This window comes from Stigmatopora argus, chromosome 18 (genome assembly GCF_051989625.1).
Source record: "Stigmatopora argus isolate UIUO_Sarg chromosome 18, RoL_Sarg_1.0, whole genome shotgun sequence".
Classification (NCBI taxonomy): domain Eukaryota; kingdom Metazoa; phylum Chordata; class Actinopteri; order Syngnathiformes; family Syngnathidae; genus Stigmatopora; species Stigmatopora argus.
Genome location: NC_135404.1, coordinates 5032300 through 5052450, shown reverse-complemented (window position 1 = coordinate 5052450; position 20151 = coordinate 5032300). Strand labels below are relative to the sequence as shown.

Here is a 20151-nt window from a genome sequence, read left to right as displayed (position 1 = left end):
GTTGTCTTTCTGCTCAGACCAACAAAAAATTAGAGGGAACTTTGGTTCGGAGCTGAATGAACCAATCACGGTGAGGTATACGGCTCTGGAGGGCGGGACATCTGCCGGGCTGTCCAGTGCCTCGCTCACTCACTCATTCATTCCTCCAATCAGCTGGGCGGAGGAGAAGCCGTGAGGCCGATCACTCCGCTCGGCGCGCACACTCCTCCGCTGCTCTCAGCATAGAACTGAATGAGGTGCTATGACCAGTGATCCAGCCTGTGTCAGTGTCTGTAGCCATCTCCGCGATTGAAACGGAGAGCGAAAGTGCACATGCGCCACAAACCCGCGCGACTGAATGTGAAAGATCAACCCGAGACTCATTCCAAGTGGAAAAACATATTACAGAGCCCCAGAGATGTCTCTTTCAAAGCCTGCCGTGAAGAGAAAGGTCGGTGATGAGCACAGACAGTTTCAAGAAAAGTGAGGAGTGCAATATTTCTTTGTTGAACACAGGGGCACCCCGACGTGTCCCATTTACACTGAATAAGTTGCGGTGCACAAGGAATACAATTTGAAACGTAATTGTACTACGAGACATGCTGAGGAGTACGAAAAATACCAGGGAGATGAGAGAGCCAACCAGGTTGCCAGTCTTAAAACATGTCTTCTGAGGCAACAGGATTTCTTCAAGAAGGCTACCAAAGACAGTAATGCAGCAGTCAAAGCTAGCTACGCCGTTTGTGAGTTGATTGATCCTGTGCTAAGTGATCCCAAATGGCTCATGGACTTGGCTTTTCTTGTTGATATCACACATGAGCTTAATGTACTGAACAAGAAGCTACAAGGCCAGGGGCAACTTGTCAGTGCTGCCTATGACAACGTGAGAGCATTCTGCACTAAACTTGTGTTATGGAAAGCCCAGCTCTCTCAGACAAACCTTTGCCATTTCCCAGCATGCAAGGCTCTCGTGGATGCAGGCACACCATTCAGTGGTGAGAAGTATGTTGAGGCCATTTCGAAGCTACAGGAGGAATTTGATCACAGATTTGCAGACTTCAAGACACACAAAGCCACATTTCAAATTTTTGCGGACCCCTTCTGCTTTGATGTGGAAGATGCCCCTCCTGAGCTTCAAATGGAGCTCATTGACCTGCAGTGCAACTCTGCACTCAAAGCCAAGTTCAGGGAGGTGAGTGGAGAAGCAGACAAGCTTGGGCAATTTTTGAGAGAGTTGACCCCCAGCTTCCCTGAACTTTCCCGAAGGTTCAAACGGACCATGTGCCTTTTTGGGAGCACATACTTGTGTGAGAAGCTCTTCTCCACCTTGAACTTCAATAAGTCCAAGTACAGGTCCAGACTTACTGATGAGCATCTTCAAGCTCTACTGAGGGTCTCCACTGCTTCCTCCCTCAAGCCAAATGTGACTATGTGAGAAGAAGCGCTGCCAGGTCTCTAGCAGCAAGGAGTAGGCAAGAGAAGCCGTGTTCAGAATATTTCATGTTCAATGTTCCATTCAAGTTCAGAAAGTTAAAGGTTAAAGAGCTGTTAATACAGACATTTGAAACGGAATAAAAATAATTCATTTTCTCTACTTAGCCAGCCAGTGTATATCTACTGTATGCTCATTAGTATTATTTGGTTTTGTATTACTGATTGATTTATTTTTTATTCATCTTTAAGTTAATTTATTTAATTCATTATTTTTTGTTAAAAAATAAAGATATTTGATAACGTTGGAATGTTTTATCAGTGCTTTTCTTGTGGAAATCCTGATGCGGCCCAGTCTCACCCAGACTCGGCCTCTAGCGGCCCCCAGGTAAATTGAGTTCGAGACCCCTGATGTAGAGCAAGAGTGTCAAACTCGGGTTGGCTCGTGGGCCGCATTAACGTCAACTCGATTTCATGTGGGCCGGACCATTTTAGATATAATATTTCTTTTTTAATTTAAAATAATAATAACATCGGATTTAAAAAACTGGATCAAAAGCCCTAAATATTCGGTTTTTGTAGATTTCAAACTGTGTTTATCTGAGCTTTTCTTTCCTTACTAAGGGAAAACGTCTATTAATCATTTGTTTTTTATTTCAAAAGGAAACTTTTTTTTAAAAATTATGTTCAATATTAAAGTGGAAAACAGAAAATATTTTAGATATTTATTTTTAGATTTTACAAAATGCTTTTTAAACTAAAACACTAAAGAAAAGAAAGTCTGCACTGATGATTTACTTTCTCGGGCCACACAAAATGATGCAGCGGACCAGATTTGGCCCCCGGGCCACCACTTTGACACCTGTGGTGTAGAGGTTCACATGCCTGACTTCAGGCGCGGGCTCGATTTCCATTGTTGGCGACCTGTCTGTGGACCCCAAACTTCCAGTTGACGTGATGTAATAACAAGCAATGTGACATTTTTAATCTCAGAATTTAATGACTTCTACTCCCAATATAAATCCTTATAATCCTTATAAATATCCTAATATGATGTAAAAAGTGTGCTTACACAGATTTCACATCCGCCAAAAGTTGATGCCCTTAAAACCAAACAACTTCCTTTTCATGTTACATAAAAACAAGAAAATGACTTCAATCTCGTAATATTACGACTTTTTTTTACTCACAATATTCCTTCAATCTAACAATACGCAAAGAGCAATTTTGTGCTCACAGAGACGTTAACGTCAACAGATATTAAAACCACACAACTGGTTCACCTTAAATAAAAATAAGCAACACAACGACTTAAATCTCATAATACTACGATACTTGTAATAGTACAATCTATGATTTTATCTTCGTTATATTTTGATTTTAATCTCATAATATTCCATTTTAATCTTGTAATAATAACATTTTTTCTCAGAATATTACAATTTCGGATTGGGAAACGATAGATGCTTGGGCAGACTTAATAAAACAGACCAGTTGTTAATTCATTTGCTTTTATTGTGCAAGCTCCTATCTGCGTTCACTTAAAGGCTAATTTCACTTTCCAGATGAGACAGTAGATGTCCCGGTCAACGGAAAGGCGTCCAAACATGCACCCGTTCCACAGAAGAGCCTTCCTGACCTCCCGCCTCCGAGAACGGTAAGACAATCTCCAAAACTCCAAAAGTTTCTGGTATCTGAAAGGATCCTTAAAAGCACTCTCACCTCAGATCTCAACGTTCCGCACCAGAATCATCAATTATCTTACCATATAGGGACAGTATTGAACACCTAAGTAATCCCTCGAATTTCGTGGCTTCAACTACCTCGAAATACGAGCTTAATGCGTTTAGAGACTGAGCTCGTATGTCGATTTTCTCGTAACTCAAACTAACGTTTCCCATAGAAATGAACTAAAAACAAATTAATTCGTTCCAACCCTCTGAAAAAACACCCAAAACAGGATATTGGATTGGAAAAACATTTTTATTTGTTCTAATTCGCCATATATTAACAAAGTAACAAATAACTAGTCGTTTAAAATTACTAAAATGTGTTTAATAGTACTAAAATGAGACGGATTTCAAAGGAAGGAGAGAGAGAGGGGGGGGGGACTTTTTGCACGGCAACACGCTCGTAACATAACATAAACAAATTTAAATGAACTTGGATTACGATGCAGACGCACTAAAAAATAAGTTTAATCTAACCTAACACTAAACTTAATTCTAATTTTGTTTTAAATTTTTATACCTTTCTTCTCCCGGGTTGGCTTGGCTCTATTTGCCCCGCCTACACACTGACTTTCAGTCAATATCTAGCGTTGTTTGATTTTGTATTCCCTTCAAAATATTCCCAAAATGATGCACACAAGGGAGTTGCGGGGAGAGAGACAGTGCCCATGATGTTCTTATGAGCAGCCTCTCGCGTCCACTGTCTGCTCGTATATCAAAATTTCTCTCGTATCTCACGATAAATATTTGCCCGAAATTTTACTTGTATCTCAAATTGCTCAAATGTCGAGATACCACTGTACTTTGACTGTTGTTGCCTATTGTCATTATTACATGAACGTATAATGTTGCATTACTTATACTCCAGTGCAACTTAGTATATTTTTTTCTTTTCATTGTGCATTGTTTGGCTAGTGCGACATATAATGAGTCTGAAAAAATACTTGGAAATTGTCTTCCCTGTAAAATGCCCCTTGATCCAAAATGGTTGAGAATCTGTGTCCAACAATATCAGAGCAAATCAGAATTTTCGTTGACAGGATGCAAAGACTCATATCCTTGTTCCTCCAAACATTTTAGACCTCCAGCACATCATCTACAGATCTCTCCATTCCATCTTTTACAGTCATTGTCTTTTCTTTCCCCTTCGCTTTCACCTGCGGTGCAATCGCTGCCATTTCGGGAAGCCTGAGTAAACACGTCCAAAGCGATCCGCTCTCGGGAAAACCTTTCATTTGCCTTCGCGGCTTCCAATTGCCGGCGCCCACGACGTACTCCAACGTTAGCGCGTGTTTGACGGTAAACACTGAGTTGCCCCTTACCGCGGCGGTGAAGAGCGCCCCCTTGCTGTTGATGTAGTGTCCTGACAAGGCTGTCCACTGCGCCGCAGTGACATTGTAGCAGTCTATAAGACACCGGAGAAAGTCGTCACAAGGTCCATTGCGCACGACGTACAAATTATCCCGGTGGGCCACCATGCAGTGGCCGTAACTCTGGGGTCTGATCATGGTGGTGGTCAGTTTCCACTCGTCGTCCGACGCTACGTATTCGTAGATGTCCGTAGTGTCGGGAGGCTTCCAGAAGCAGACGAACATCCGACGCCTCGTCACAGCACAGGCTGCCGACGCAACAGGTCTCGGCGCTTGTCGTATAAAAGCCCACTCGCCTCTCAGGGGCTCGTACGACTCCGCCGTGGCGTTGTACTTTTTCTGGAACTCGCCTCCAATGGCGTACAGTCGGCCCTCGTGTCCCAGCAAGGTAAAGTCGGATCTGGGTCTACGGGGCCCTGGAAGAGCGGTCCAAACCCCCGATTCGGGATCAAATCGGAAGGCGCCGTCCACAGTGTCTTTTCCGTAACCGTGAACTCCCCCCACAATGTACAGGTGGTTGTCCAGCACCGCCACGCCGCACATGGAAGTGCTGCAGAGGGTGGGGAGGCAGGTGAGATGCCTCCACTGTCCTTCTTTCTCGTCCAGGTAGCGCACGACCCGATGGGAGTCACGAAGCACCTCCGTCGAAGGAGAATGAGTACCGATCGCGATGTAAGACGCGGGGGACAACGAGCAAGAATACCGCAACAGATCCTCCGGGAGTGTCGCCTCCGCTGTCTCCCTCAGGTCATCGAAGGTATCACGCAGGAAAAGAGCGGCGCCGCGAAAGAGCTCCTGTATCCCGAAGACGGAGGAGGCCAGGTAAAGCAAGACGCAGTTGTCCGAATCAAGGATATCGCAAAGGTGGATGATTAAACGCGGAACCTGCAGGAAAGCGGCGCACTCCACGGCGTCCAGCAGCTCATCCGCGTCGTGTAGAGGCGGAAATTCTCCCTTACAGACGGCCAGCGCGATGGAAAAACCTCTTGCGTGAACTCCACCTTTAAGATGGAGTGTGTCCTGCTTACTCTCTTGCATGCCAGACTGAAAGAGGGCGCCGAAGTAGTTGCTATGCCTGGCCAGGAAGGCCTTCTCTACATTGAAGCAGCTCTCTTCCACTTTCACCGTTATCCTCAACAGACCGGTCTCTCTTTCCACCAGATCCGGGATCGCGTCTCCACCTTGAAAGGATCCCAGGCCCTCTGGCAGGTTCATGATCTCTAGAGTCTTTGTTTCTCCCAATGGAAAATGTGTCACTCCAGATGAGATTTCACCACATGACCGGTAAACAAATGAGTTCTGTCGGTCGTGTCCACTCTGAAAATAGAGCTGGGCTATAGTTAGCCGCAGTGCCGTTTTGGAGGCAACAAGCTGGCCAAATGGAAGTTGGCGTCCAAGTGAGCGTGCGCTGAAAGTGAGTTGGAGTGGCTGGAAAAAAATCACAGTGATTTGATTGGATTGGATTGGATAATTGTATTCATCCCGTATTCGGGAAATTTCATTGTCACAGTAGCAAGAGGGTGAGAATGCAGATACAGGAAAATACATTTTAGACATAAATGGATAGGTAATAAATAAGTTACTAAAAATAAATACATAGATACATAAATAAATAAATGAATTACATTTTTTTAAAATAAAATTGACGGCACAGTGGTGCGATTACAAATGTTAGGTTCAAATTTGGAGGCGAGCCTCAATGTGATTAAATTTTTACTTGTGATATCAAATGGCCGTATTGTTTTAACCTTGATTTTTTAGTTCATATTGAGAGTTGTTACTGTATTAAAATGTTCGATGATGCATAAATTTAAGAAAACGTTTGACAAAAGAACAGGGAGTGAACTAAAATGTATGGGAAGTGTCTCGAAAATGGTCCAAAAATATCAGAGGGTGACCCAAAATCAACAGTGAAATGGAAATGCCGTAACATGAACAGAAATAATCCAAAATATGCAGGATGTGTCCCCAGAATCCTGCAAAATCTACTAAAAAGTGACCCAAAATACTTGTATTGATACTTCTGTATTCTGAACTTAAGAGGTGAACCAAAATTAACTCAGTCTGTCATTGACGACATAAAAAAACTAGACAAAAAACAATAGATAAGATGAGGGACTGTGCGGATCATCTTGAAAAAGTGATTCTGCATATTTAATCTCTGTCTGCAGATGGTCCCCACCTTGTGGACTTCCTGTGTGTGGCTCCAATTTTTTTACCTAGGTCTACAATGTCTTCTGTGTCTGTCTTGCTACTGCAACCAAGGAAATTTCCCAAATACGGGATGAAATAAAGTTCTAATCTAATCTATGCTTTCATCAGAATTCATCTTCTGTACTACTTATCCTTACAAGGATTGCGGGGGGTGCTAGAGCCTATCCCAGCCAACTACGGGCACCAGTCAAGGAACAGCCTGAATTGTTGGCCAGCCAATCGCGGGGCACAAGGAGACAGACATCACTTCACCCTCATACTCATACCGAGGGACAATTTAGAGTGTGGAATGTTTTTGGGATGTGGGAGGAAACCGAAGCACCCCGAGAAAACCCAAGCAAGCCCGGGGCTGCCTTGTATGAAAATAAAAAATACAATTATTCATAATACTTTTTATTTAAAATAACATTTGTATCTTTACTTTTCTTTATATTAAGCTTTTATTGATTCTCTGTCATGATTTTAGCTTTCCATGGGATCGATTCCCGCTCGGTGGTGGTATGATTGTGAGTGTTAATGGTTGTCTTTCTGGCGACCGGTCTAAGGTATATTCTGCCTTTCGCCTGAAGTCATCTGATATTGGTTCCAATATCCCCCGCAAACATTTGCCAGGATGCGCATTATTGTCGATGAATGACTGAATTTTTAAATGTTCTGTATTTGGTATTTTTGTATTAATACTATTTTTATGTACTTATTTATCCGTTGAGTGTTTTATTTGTTAAATGTAAATTCCAGTAACAAGGGGTTTTCATAAAAGGGGGTCTATAACAGACAAAAAGCTCCTAAATTCCAAGTGTTTTTGCTCCAGCAGATTCTTGGCAATGGAACCTGGGATTTTCCATGTTCCTCAGCCTGTGGCTTATTTTTTCCCAGCCCCTCCGCCGCGCCCCAATCACTCCCCCGTTACTTGTTTTCTTACTTTTGCTGGATCACATTGCTGAGGATGCATCAAGTAAGGCAAAGGCAAAGCCAAGCATCTTTACGTAAAAAAAACACGCCACCAGATTTTCTAATCTGTGTCACACACTTGTTTTTCTTCTTGGAATATATATAGTAAGAAGGTGGGCTTGACAGTTGACTGTTCCTGCTGCTGCTCTGGAATGTCTTTTAATTAATAACAGATGCTTCTGTGTGATTTACAGTATTTTTTCAGGAAGTTCTTTTCAGGTCAAACACATCCGCGTTGAAGTTACAGCAAAAATGCAGATTAGTGCTTAGTCAATACATTCTTGTGGCTTCAAATGTAGGACAGACCACCCGCAAGGTTCAATTATACTGGAGTGTCCCTCCGCAAAATGGCGGCCGGTTATTTGTGACTATGTCTGCCACAAAGGATTATTTTCATGGTAGGCTATGTTACATAAGTAATGTTGAAGTTTTTGTAATTGCCCGTTTCAAGATTTAGGAATAGAACAAGGAGCGTTTGGTCATGTCCAATCACTTCTGCTGTGACTATCAATACGTTTATTAATTGTAGACGTCCCATCTATTTGAAGGGGGGTGCAGCGAATGAACATTCTTTCATTGACTGGCATTCTCCCACTTCACGTGCATGCGACGTCTAGTGGCGTAGTTGCGTTCATATGATGATATCGAACTTTTTCTTTTATCCATGAGGACCCCATGACTCGGGAACCCTTCCCCCTGCCTGCCGTACAGGCGCCGTGCAGCTCGGAAGCATCGGAGAGTTACTACGAGGAGGCGCAGCCTTATGAAGAAACAGTCAATGGTAAACAACACATGACCTTCCGACCTCTTTTCTTAAATGTTTACTCCCCTTTTCGTTATATTTTATTTCTTTGGGTAAATTAGGTTAGGTTAGGTTAGGTTAGAACTTTATTTCATCCTGTATCCGGGAAATTTCTTGATTGCAGTAGCAAGACAGACACAAGACACACAAGACATTGTAGACCTAGGTAAAAAACTGGAGCCCCACACAGGAAGTCCACACGGTGGAAATTGGAGCCCATTATGTTAAATGCGTTCATAATTTTGTATACAAACAATCGAAGACCCTTCAATTGAATCGTTGCAGAATATTATTGAGATATTACATTTGATTTTTAAAAATATTTCCTTTTTTTTACCACAAACTAGATGGCACGATTGTCAAAGAAAAGGTTGTTATTATGGGTGTTCAAAAATTTGATAACCATCATAAAATTTTGGCCACCCCACAAAAAGTACCTATTTTTTTAGATCCAACCTTTAAAATCGCCGTAGCAAAAAAAAATCGGTAGCAAAATCTGATAAGTGAGCAATATCTGACAAAACATCAGCGGTAACTACCTGTCAGTGGCGGGCTGTGAATTTCAAACCGGCGCCTTCAGTGCTATGTCTAAATCAATCCAACCCTCAAAAAATATTTTATGGCTATAAAACCTTTACTGCAGCCACAGCTGCGACACGTAAAAAGCATCAATAATAACCTCATACAATTGAAATATTATTTCGGAGTATAGCCATATTTTACTCACCAAAAATCATTTTTATCTTTACACAAAATCCATCCTCCTTTCTTTCCGCCTTATTTTCTATCGCCATCGAAGCTGATGCTGAAAGTCGAGCCTGTCCTGTCGTATTTCTGGCATAAGTTTTTATCCGATTTAGGGCTGAAAATTTCCGTTCCTGGCTTTGACAGGCTTGCTTGCTTCAGAGTTGTCCGACCTTTCCTAATGATGTCCAGCTTTTCTTGAAAAGTCTGTCTTGAAAATGGCTTTGACATTAAATCTGCAAACAAATCAATTTGTTTTCCTCCTTCAGCCATTGCGGGTTGACAAAACCGCTATTAAATCAACACAACTATATATTTGCTTGTCTTGATTTAATAGCGGTTTGCTCCAGATACAGTTTGGTAGCTCTGGCTAGTCCACTCTATCACTAGCCAATCATAGTTCGTTAAAGCGATGATGTATCCCTACGCCTGCGAGAAGGCTTTGGTATCACTAACTTGAAATCTGATTGGTTAAATCAACAGTTTTATCGACGCTTGTTTTATGCAGCAGAGCCTGCAGAACTGATTGTGAAGGCCTCAAGGCAGGTTTCTGACCCTGGCAAAAAATAATGGCTGAAATGTGATTGGTTAGATGCTTAAATATGAAAACACATCTGGAAGCAGCGTAAACAGGGGAAAAGCAATGAAAGGAACCTGACAGACAATTTGGAATTATTTAATAAGTATTCATGGACAAAAAATAACATCAGTCTGTGATTCAGATATTTTATTAGGCTTTGCAGGGCCTGACAGTCCACCTGTCCATCTCGTTGACTTTCCACTCTCACGTACTCGCGTCCATCTCGCCTCCCAGACGACGGCGAAGCAGTCAGCAGCTCCTATGAGTCCTACGACGAGGAGGAAGCGGCCAGCGGAGTAAAGTCAGCGTGGGCGCAGCACCGCTGGCCATCCGCCGAGGCGTCCATCGAACTGATGAAGGATGCTCGCATTTGCGGCTTCTTGTGGAGGAAGAAGTGGCTGGGCCAATGGGCCAAGCAACTTTGCGTCATCAGAGAACACCGTCTAATGGTAAGAGGCTCAAAAATGACTGTTCTTTTAATGGCTTGTTGCAAAAGTCTTTTGTTTTGCGTTTTGAGTGCTACAAAAGCTCGAAGGAACAGACCCCGCTGTTGGATGTGAGCCTGCTGGGTTGCAGTGTCACCTACAAGGAGAAACAGCCCAAGAGGAAGGAGCATAAGCTGAAGATCGTTCCAATGGGAGGCGAGGCTGTCGTGCTGGGGCTGCAGAGCAAGGAGCAGACGGAGCAGTGGCTCAAGGTAAATCTCCACTCAAGGGATGTCTTCAACCTAATGTGATAGCTCGATACTTTGCGCCTATCAGGTGATTCAGGAGATCAGTCCCAAGCCTGGCGAGAACGGAGACTCGCAGCATTTCAACTCCGACTCCCCCAGGCTGATTTGTACGAAGGTACTAGTTAACCATTTGTTGCAATTGATGAGATTTAGGGTTGTCGTGATCACGTATTTTTGCACCCGAACCATCAAAATTTGAGGATCTGTCGATACGGAATATCGATGGAATAATAAAAATTAAAATAATAATAAAAATCAATGGAACCTTGGAATTGTATAAGTTAGGAAAAAAGCATATGAAAATGTAAAATATTTCCATACTTCATACATTTCACTCTTTGAGTATTGTTTATTTCCACTGCTTTCTTTTGACAATATTCATTTAGATTTTGTTTTTCTTTTCGTGGTAGCCTTTAAAAACAATAAAATATAAAATCCTAAAAACCTGATCTTTTATACCCGATTCCGATCCTCTAAAAATGACCTGATAACACCCCAATTTATGATCATGTGATCAGGTCGGGTAAATTCCTAATACGGTTAGATGTACGACAATTGGTGGGTGCGATATAGAAAAAAAACTAATTTTTCGGTACTGTGCATCCTCGTAATGGTTGGATTGGATTGGATAACTTTATTCATCCCGTATTCTGGAAATTTCATTGTCACAGTAGCAAGAGGGTGAGAATGCAGATACAGGAAAGGCATAGTTACACATACTAGTTACAAGTTAGACAATACAGTCGCAAAGGCCGCAGAACAACAAAGCAAAAAGCACAAAGTACAAAGCAAAGCAAAGTACAGGAGCGGACAGAGCTTCCGCTATCGGCTGCCACTTGAGCGGCGCCATCTTGGTTGCAGTAGCAAAAACGGATACAGACTCAAGAAAAAGACGTTGTAGAGTTGGATAAAACTGGATATATAATAAAACTTGTGGGGGTTGCTGGAGCCTATCCCAGAAGACGTCAGGTGAAAGCAGACTACACCCTAGACTGGTCACTAGTAAGTCGTAGGGCACATAGAGGGACTTATAACCATTCGCACTCACAATCATTTTGCTTTAATGTAAACTTATCTAATTTTCGACTATTGTTTTAGGACCGCTGTATATTAAGCTAGATTAATATCAATAATAAGGAATTGATTAATATTGTGTGAATAGTGTTGTCTTTTATTTTCATGTGTTGTTATTTCCAATTGTCTTCCATGCATTATTCACGTACAGTCGACAGGGAGAACCAATTCCATGTTGAACAAATGGTGTGGATTTATTTCACACCCTTGTGACATTAACTCTGACAATGCCTTTATGTATGACAGGGAGACGTTACCGAGCGACACTCTGCAACTTCGGAAAGCGGCAGCAGCACCGACAGTCCAGTTGACGTTCCCGAGAAAGATGGCGAGTTTCCGCTAGAAAATTCAATCGCAGGCTTCCACCGCCCGTTAACATTCCCGTCAACTTTTGATCTTCTTCCATTTTTCCAGTGAAGAAAAAATATAGTGGGGGTTTAAAGCTGAGCAATCTGATGAACATCGGAAAGAAGAAAGCCACGTCGTTGGAAAGTGCGGAGAAATGCATCGAGACTTCGGGTGAGCTCGCCAGATTTGGGACCGACAACAGGAGAACTTTGCAAGATATCTGTGAAGCAAGGAGATTAATTGTGTCTTGTCCCTTTAGGCTACCTCAACGTGCTGGTGAACAGCCAGTGGCGAATGTGCTGGTGTCTCATCAAGAACGGTCACTTGTGCTTTTACCAGGACAAGAACAAAGGCAAAATTAGCCAACCTGCAGTCAAGCTGGAAGGGTGCCAGGTTTGGCCTGACCCCAACCCAGACCACCTTTATTCATTTCAGATTCACATGAGTGGCACGCAACTGGCCACCCTGGAGGTACGTAGGCTGGCAAGCCAGACAGACTTCGACCATGTAGGCTTTTTGTCGAGTCAATGATGATGACAAAGCCTATGTCCGATTATTATTATGTTAAAGATTTACAGTGGTACCTCGAGATATGAGCTTAACGCGATTGAGCTCGTATGTCGATTTTCTCGTAACTCAAACGAACGTTTCCCATAGAAATGAACTAAAAACAAATGAATTCGTTCCAACCCTCTGGAAAAACACCCAAAACAGGATATTGGATTGGAAAAACATATTTATTTGTTCTAATTCGCCATCTATTAACAAAGTAACAAATAACTAGTGGTTTAATATGACTAAAATGTGTTTAATAGTTCTAAAATTAGACTGATTTCGCGGAAAGGAGAGAGAGTGACAGAGAGAGAGGGGGGGGACTTTTCGCACGGCAACGCGCTCGTAACATAACAAAAGCAAATTTAAATAAACTTGGATTACGATGCAGACACACTGAAAAATAAATTTTATCTAACCTTACACTAAACTTCAGTCTAATTTTGTTTTACATTTTTATACCTTTCGTCTCCCGGGTTGGCTCTATTTGTCCCACCTCCACCCTGACCATCAGATGCAACCTATTGAGGGTTGTTTGCTTTTGTATTCCCTTCAAAATATTCCAAAAATGATGCACACAAATGTTCTCACAATAGGATAACGCACGACCACTTGCCAACTTGCCCGGGAAGTAGTACTCTTCTTGTATTAGCGACGGGGAAAAAACACTTAAAGAAATGCAACGCTACACCCAGTGTTCGTAGAGACATTACACGATGGAGTTGCGACCAGAAAGACAGTGGCCATGATGTTCTTATGAGCAGCCTCTCGCGTCCGCTGTTTGCTCGTATATCAAAATTTGTCTCGTATCTCAAGATAAATATTTTCTCAAAATTTGTCTCGTATCTCAAGATAAATATTTTCTCAAAATTTTACTCGTATCTCAAATTGCTCGTATGTCGGGGCACGCGTATGTCGAGGTACCACTGTTTAGCAAATCTAGTTGCTGTGGTTAGCATTCAACAATTCTATATTCTTTTATAACTGTCAAGTTCAAGATATCGTTTGAGGGGTTGCAGTCTCTGGTTAAGGCATATTTTCGAATTCTTTCTAAATTTAGTGTCTGTTAAACCTCCCAACAACGGATACACTAAATGCCTTTGCGTTTTGGGGGATTTTGTAACAGGGATCTTGTTTTTGTATGTTGGAACGGTCCTTTTCATATCAAAGGGTTTCGTAACCAGAAAAATTCATACCTAGTGGCATTTGTAAGTAGAGGTATGACTGCATGGGGAAACAAACATGCTCAACATGTATCACAAAGTCTCACGTCACGTGCTGCGATTTGGACCGGTGTGGACATCCATTTGAAAACAAATAAAACCAGCCGGACTTGTTTTGTATCTTGTATATAGCCAAAGTGAGACTGGTTTGGCGCATTGGACGCAATTACCCATTGAGCGCACGCAAAGCTGACTCTTTCCACCAAAACTCAAGAGACGGGGCGCAAGGTTGGGAGCCGATGATCTACGAGCTGACGTGGGGCTGAATGTAAATTGGACCCAGATGAGGGCTCGCGTTGTACGAAAGGTGGCTTATTCTGACAACAAGGCGTCCAGATTGAATAAAAAAGGAAAAAAAGACTCACGTCAGCATATTTGTAGGACACCCGACTGGTGCACGGTTACATCAAGTAAACACTAGCGCTCTCGAGGGTGGTCCGTTTAGATTTGGGTGGGGATGTCCTGGGATTCGCTCATGGAAAAAAAAGCTCCAGTTTCTCCCTGCCGCATATTTGCACATTAACAATGCTTTTCATGTCACGTCTGGATCCTTGCCAAGAATTTTTTCTCAAAGTATTCAGAATCACTGAGGACCATACCAAAATGGAATTGGAACTGGCTTTGCTTTGGTGGACCACACCTAAAGAAATTTGGGGAATGACTATTTCAAACCTGAGCAGTCATGCAGAAAACTGCATATTTGTAGATCTAATTCACAAGTACACTAAACTGAGAGGACTTCAAGGTGCAGACGCTGAATGTGGGAAACAACTCAAGAGACACCGATTACAAAGACAGAGAAATCCAGAGCCAGTCAAAACAAATATTTTGACAAGCTGAGAAAAACGTGGTGCAGCAAGGGTTTTTAACGGCCCCTTTTCTGTCCGTAGGCCAAGACGTCGGCGGTCATGGGCCATTGGTTGGGGCTCTTACTGTCCCAGACAGGAAGCAAAACGGACCCGGAAGAGCTGACCCACGACTACACCAATGTGGAGAGAATTGCCAGCATTGTCAATGCGGCAAAGACATCCTTATAGTAAGACATCCTGTAAAATAAAACATCTGTTTGGAGTCTCGGGCCGCGTTTTCACTGTTTTTATGGGTACTCGGACGTTTGGTCCCCGGATGTTTGGTCACCGGACGTTTGGTAGAACGGACGTTTGGTCGACCGGACGTTTGGTAGAATGAACATTTGCTAGAACGGACGTTTGGTAGAACGACGTTTGGTAGAATGACGTTTGGTAGAATGGTCGCCGGGTTGTTACTGTTGAAACCAGCTCTCAAAATTATAATCATGAGAGATTTAGAGAGAGTGAGTTTAACATCTAAATATCTAATATCAAAATATTAGATAGTTTATACAATAAACTCATAATTTGACAGCGAGTGAACCCGGCGACCAAACGTCCGTTCTACCAAACGTCCGTTCGACCAAACGTCCGGTCGACCAAACGTCCGGTCGACCAAACGTCCGGTCGACCAAACGTCCGGTCGACCAAACGTCCGGTCGACCAAACGTCCGGTCGACCAAACGTCCGGTCGACCAAACCTCCGGTCGACCAAACGTCCGGTCGACCAAACGTCCGGTCGACCAAACCTCCGGTCGACCAAACGTCCGGTCGACCAAACGTCCGGTCGACCAAACGTCCGGTCGACCAAACGTCCGGTCGACCAAACGTCCGGGGATCAAACGTCCGGGGAACAACCGTCTTTCGACCAAACATCCGGTCACGGTTTTTATGTGATTACAGCTTGATGCAGAGGCGCTACTCTGAGCCAAATACCTACATCGATCCCCTACCTTGCAACCCTCACAACGCGGACGAACTCTACGACGACGTCGCGTCTATCACTGATCCGGAGGTACCGACGGCGTTAACTAGTGAGAAAAAGATTTTTTTCAATTGTTAAATGAAGGGTTTCCTTTTTGCTTTTTAGGATATTGTCTCTGGCAGTTTCCCACAGAGTAAAGAACAGGACCTCGAAGGACAAAATGAAACGTCTGCTGAGACCCCAAATGAGCCGGTGGCTACAGATGAAGAACCTGAAGACCGAGTATACCTAGACCTGGTACCAGTGCGGTCTTTCTTGCATACTGTAAGTGGCGGAGGGAGGGAATCCCCTCGGCAAGGAACTTCAGGAAACCCCTCAGAGGAACTGAAAGAGCCTTCAAGTCCAGATAAAGAAGTAAGCCAACTCGTGGGAACATGTTTGCTGTTCAAAGTATCTAAAGTTATGACTGACTTTATTCTAGGTCAGGCCAAATGACCTGGCAGAACCCATTCCAGCATCTACTTTAAACGACTCCAGTTCCGCTAAAGAAGAGCAAGCAAACTCCAAGACACCGCTGCCAATCCAGGAGCCCACCAAGAGGACCTCAATGTCCTCTGGGGTCTCCAAAATCTTGACGCTTCCAACAAATACTGTCTCTCCTCTCAGTCCTCAACTGCTCCGTCCCAAAGCTTTCAGTACAGGTGAGGATGGGCGGTATGGAAGATGAATGAATGAATGAATATTGCAACTTTTCTTTTGAAGGCAAATTTATAAAAATAAGGATGCCTGTCAAAATTTCTGCAGGTTTTATTATTCGTTACTTTTCATAGTGTTAGGAATTTTGGCCCATTGCCAAAAAACTCTTTAAAATCATCATATTTTATATTCTTTTTTAAAGTAAGGTCACTTAGTTACTTTCATAATTAAATGATGAGGAAAGTCATTTATTTACGTTTAAAAGACAAAAGATATGATGGTTACCTGGATGATTATTGATATTGGTTTTTTTATTTTTTTATCGTGATAACAATTTTTGTCATATCGTTCAGGCCTATGTGAGTGGTACCAAAGCTGGATGTGCAAAAAAATGTTTATAGCTCCTCCATGTGGTCAAGTGTCTTTTATACAACAGAAATTTCTACTCTACTTGCAAGTTTTTTGATTATCCTTGGTGAATTTTTGGGTTTTGGCTTTCCAGGCTGTCCCAGCGCTGTGGAAGGGAAGCTGGGCAAAAAACGCACAGAGGCCGACCTGTTGCGCTACAGTGACGAGCGAGAGCGACTGGAGAGAGAGCGGGAAGAGGTTCGAGGCCGCCTGGCTTGCCTGAAAAAGGAACGGAAGGAAACCAAAGAGGAGCTCAGTGCCTGTCAAGGTATTCTGTCAAAACACTACGGCTGCCTTGATTAATCAACTAGTTGACAACTCGTTCACGATCAAAGTTGTCTACAACTATTTTCATAGTCAATCATTTAGAGACATTGTTGACCTCCGAAATTTCAAAATATTTCAAACTCATTGCTTGCCATGATAGGGTCCGAGTCACTGAATTACCGTATTTTCTCCCATATAAGCCGAATTTGTAACACAAAAAATTATGACTGAATCAATGGTACGGCTTATATGCGCACAAGATTTACAGCGTTGCTATAGTCTTTATCACCAGTAGATGTCGGCAAATTAACATTTACTATTTGTTGGTTATTTTCTGTTTTGCAGTAAGAAAACAACCATTACTGGATGAATTTCTTATATTGATATTGTTTATGAATTCCTTATTATATTGACCCTAATTATGTGCTTCTGATTCATAGAGTATCTCAGAAATACCGGGTCCGATGATTTTTCTTAATATTTTCCCTTCAAAGTAACACATATTTACTCCCTATTAAAACCATGAATATGGAGGTGAACATTGTGAATCAGGGGGTGGCTGATATGCAAGAAATTGTAAAATTCAACGATTTTAAGGCAATTTTAAAGGTGCGACTTATACGCGGGGGTCGCTTATGTGTGAAAAAAACATGGTAGTTGATAGTTGTTTCATCTGTGTCAGATGCCAGGCAGCAGGCTTCCCTGGAGGCGCGTCTGAAGCAGATGGAGGAGGCCGGTCGAGAAGCCGAGCAGCGGCGGGTAGAGGTGGAGCTGCTGCTAATGGAGGTGAAAGAGAGCCTGAAGAAGGTGGAGGCGGGGCCCTTCACGCTGGGGACCGCACTGGACGGGAACCACCAGGACACATCCACGGTCAGATCCAACGCAGAGTCGTAAATATGAGCCCAAGGGCTTAAAAACTTATTTTTGCCCATCCCTAGACAAAAAGCGCTGCCCTGCCCTCTACCCTAACCGTGTCGCCACCCCCCTCTGGCCCTGTTTCGGACGGTCCCACTGCCGCTGGAGGGCCGGCGTCACCTGTCAATTCCACCTCCGCGCTCAAGAACAGACCTGCGTCCATTATGGCAACCAAAGGAAAAGTGCTGCAGAAAGCCAAAGTAAGACGTATTTACAGTTTTATTTTTTTTGTACTTACAGAAAAGGTTAAAACATTACAATTTAGAAGGAAACATCTTTAATGTTTTTGATTCAAACAATGTTTAATTATGGAAAAATATACTTCTCATCTCATTTTCTGAACCGCTTCGGCCTCATTAGGGTCGCGGGGGGTGCTGGATCCAATCCCAGCTGTCTCCGGGCCAAAGGAGGGGGACACCCTGAATTGGTGGCCAGCCAACTGCAGGGCACGAGGAGACAAACAACCATTCACCCTCACACAAATACATCAGTGTCCAATCAGCCTGCCATGCATGTTTTTGGGGATGTGGGAGGAAACTGGTGTACCCGGAGAAAACCCACGCAAGCCCGACAAAAGGGTCGGAACCCACCGGGATTGACATCAGAACTGTAATGAAAATATTCCCTTTTTTTCTTTGATTTAACATTTCCTAATTGAACTAAAACTAAATAAATACAACCAATTAAGCCTATATTTCCCAGAGTTGGGTGGAATAGCCTCCAGCACCCCCAATGAATGAAGTATATTCTATAAAGCTGTCAGACCATGCCAGTTAAAATCGAGTTTGTATTTATTGTCATTCATTTATTAACTAAAATTAAAGAACAGTCGGAAGGTTGAAAGCGGTACTCGGACGTTTCGTCGAAAGACGTTTGGTCCCCGGACGTTTGGTCCCCGGACGTTTGGTCCCCAGACGTTTGGTTGACCGGACGTTTGGTCGACTGGACGTTTGGTAGAATGGACGTTTGGTAGAACGGACGTTTGGTAGAACGGACGTTTGGTAGAACGGACGTTTGGTCGCCGGGTTGTTACTGTTGACACCAGCTCTCAAAATTATAATCATGAGAGAGAGTGAGTTTAATATCTAAATATCTAATATCAAAATATCAACAGTAAACTCTCTGTCATAATTTGACAGCGAGCGAACCCAGCGACCAAACGTCCATTCTACCAAACGTCTTTCGACGAAACGTCCGGTCACGGTTGAACGCAAGGCATTTCTTTAATGTTCAGATCCGTGGTCATATGCTATCGTTACTGTTTGCTCAGTATAAAAAACTGTTCATTTTTAGAGCAGATATATTTTATCTATCACCATCAATAGCAGCCAGATGGAAAAATAAAACACACAGTTGAACTCCAGCGATATTTGACAAGACATTGTCATTACAGGAGTGGGAGAAGAAGTCCACCACCTAAACAAGAAAGTCCCGACAAGCAGTACTGTCCAGTTGAAATCGGTCCTCATCAGTCGCTATTTGATCTCACTCGTTTTTAATGTCGTGATTTAGCGCCAACGATGGTCTGGTCTGATGCAAAGTGTACTGCTCGGTGAAAGGAGCATTTTCAAGAGATCGCAAGCCAATAACTCCTCCTCTGAATCCACTGGATGTTTTCAAAGACTTGTTGCGCTCCGAATGGGCGGTGTCCAGGAGCCAGGAGGGATTGTTAAAAGGCCAGTCGGCTAATTGCTCCGGACCACTGAAAAAGCGCCTCAAGTTTGTCTTTGAATTAGCAACGAGGCATCCTGGAGATTGGTTCGACCAACATGTAAATAGAAATGCACGCTATCTGTAATGCTAGCTAAAAAAATAATGCACTTTTTATTCAAATAAATAGGTACTGATGACAATTTTTGACTGAGTTATTTTAGGGTCAGATATTTTCTGTAAATAGTGAATTTTATTCTTCGAAAAGGGAAAACTGAGTTTTAGTGCAAAATTATTTTGCAAACAGTTGATTTTGATTGCCACAGTAAAGAGTTTCAGTTTTTTTGTGTTCTTTTTATTAAATAATTTCATACACACATTTTGGACATATTTCTGACCACTGCAGGCTATATCAACTTGTTAGCGTCATTGCCACTGATAACTCATTTTACATATTTAACACAACTGTGTACTAATAACAACAGTTTTTTTTTGTTTTATTGCATACTCGCAGTTAGCTGCTTAGTGGATCCATTTATTTATTTCTTTTTATAAAGACCGTAAAATATATATTTTTAAACAATATACAAAAATCTCGTGTTACAGCAGTGCATGTTATGCTTAAAATATTTCTTTTTTTTCTTGTTTTGTAACAGTAATGGCACATTTTTTGTTATCACACAAGTCTTGCCACTTAAGATGGTTCTTAAT

General features: G+C 42.6%; 2 protein-coding genes across 2 annotated transcripts in view; one reads left to right on the top strand and one right to left on the bottom strand.

Annotated features, from left to right (window-relative positions):
* Positions 1 to 19643, top strand: part of afap1l2 (actin filament associated protein 1-like 2) — a 35641-nt gene extending 15998 nt beyond the window's left edge. Inside the window, exons 4-19 of the mRNA XM_077626059.1 lie at positions 2976 to 3067; positions 8345 to 8456; positions 10036 to 10250; positions 10319 to 10498; positions 10563 to 10649; positions 11855 to 11936; positions 12023 to 12127; positions 12216 to 12427; positions 14622 to 14767; positions 15483 to 15594; positions 15670 to 15918; positions 15986 to 16205; positions 16703 to 16876; positions 17558 to 17745; positions 17814 to 17990; positions 19184 to 19643. Of these exons, the coding sequence (XP_077482185.1) occupies positions 2976 to 3067; positions 8345 to 8456; positions 10036 to 10250; positions 10319 to 10498; positions 10563 to 10649; positions 11855 to 11936; positions 12023 to 12127; positions 12216 to 12427; positions 14622 to 14767; positions 15483 to 15594; positions 15670 to 15918; positions 15986 to 16205; positions 16703 to 16876; positions 17558 to 17745; positions 17814 to 17990; positions 19184 to 19210 (2378 nt within the window). The 3' untranslated portion in view covers positions 19211 to 19643. The remainder of the gene's footprint in view (positions 1 to 2975; positions 3068 to 8344; positions 8457 to 10035; positions 10251 to 10318; positions 10499 to 10562; positions 10650 to 11854; positions 11937 to 12022; positions 12128 to 12215; positions 12428 to 14621; positions 14768 to 15482; positions 15595 to 15669; positions 15919 to 15985; positions 16206 to 16702; positions 16877 to 17557; positions 17746 to 17813; positions 17991 to 19183) is intronic.
* LOC144093116 (kelch repeat and BTB domain-containing protein 13) lies at positions 4217 to 5725 on the bottom strand. Its single transcript, XM_077626427.1, has one exon. It carries the CDS (start codon positions 5723 to 5725, stop codon positions 4217 to 4219), a length of 1509 nt encoding a protein of 502 aa, XP_077482553.1.
* Positions 19644 to 20151: the final 508 nt, after the last annotated feature.

Bases quoted from the DNA above. Each gene is read 5' to 3' on its own strand.
- LOC144093116 (XM_077626427.1), bottom strand. From the start codon at position 5,725: ATGAACCTGCCAGAGGGCCTGGGATCCTTTCAAGGTGGAGACGCGATC.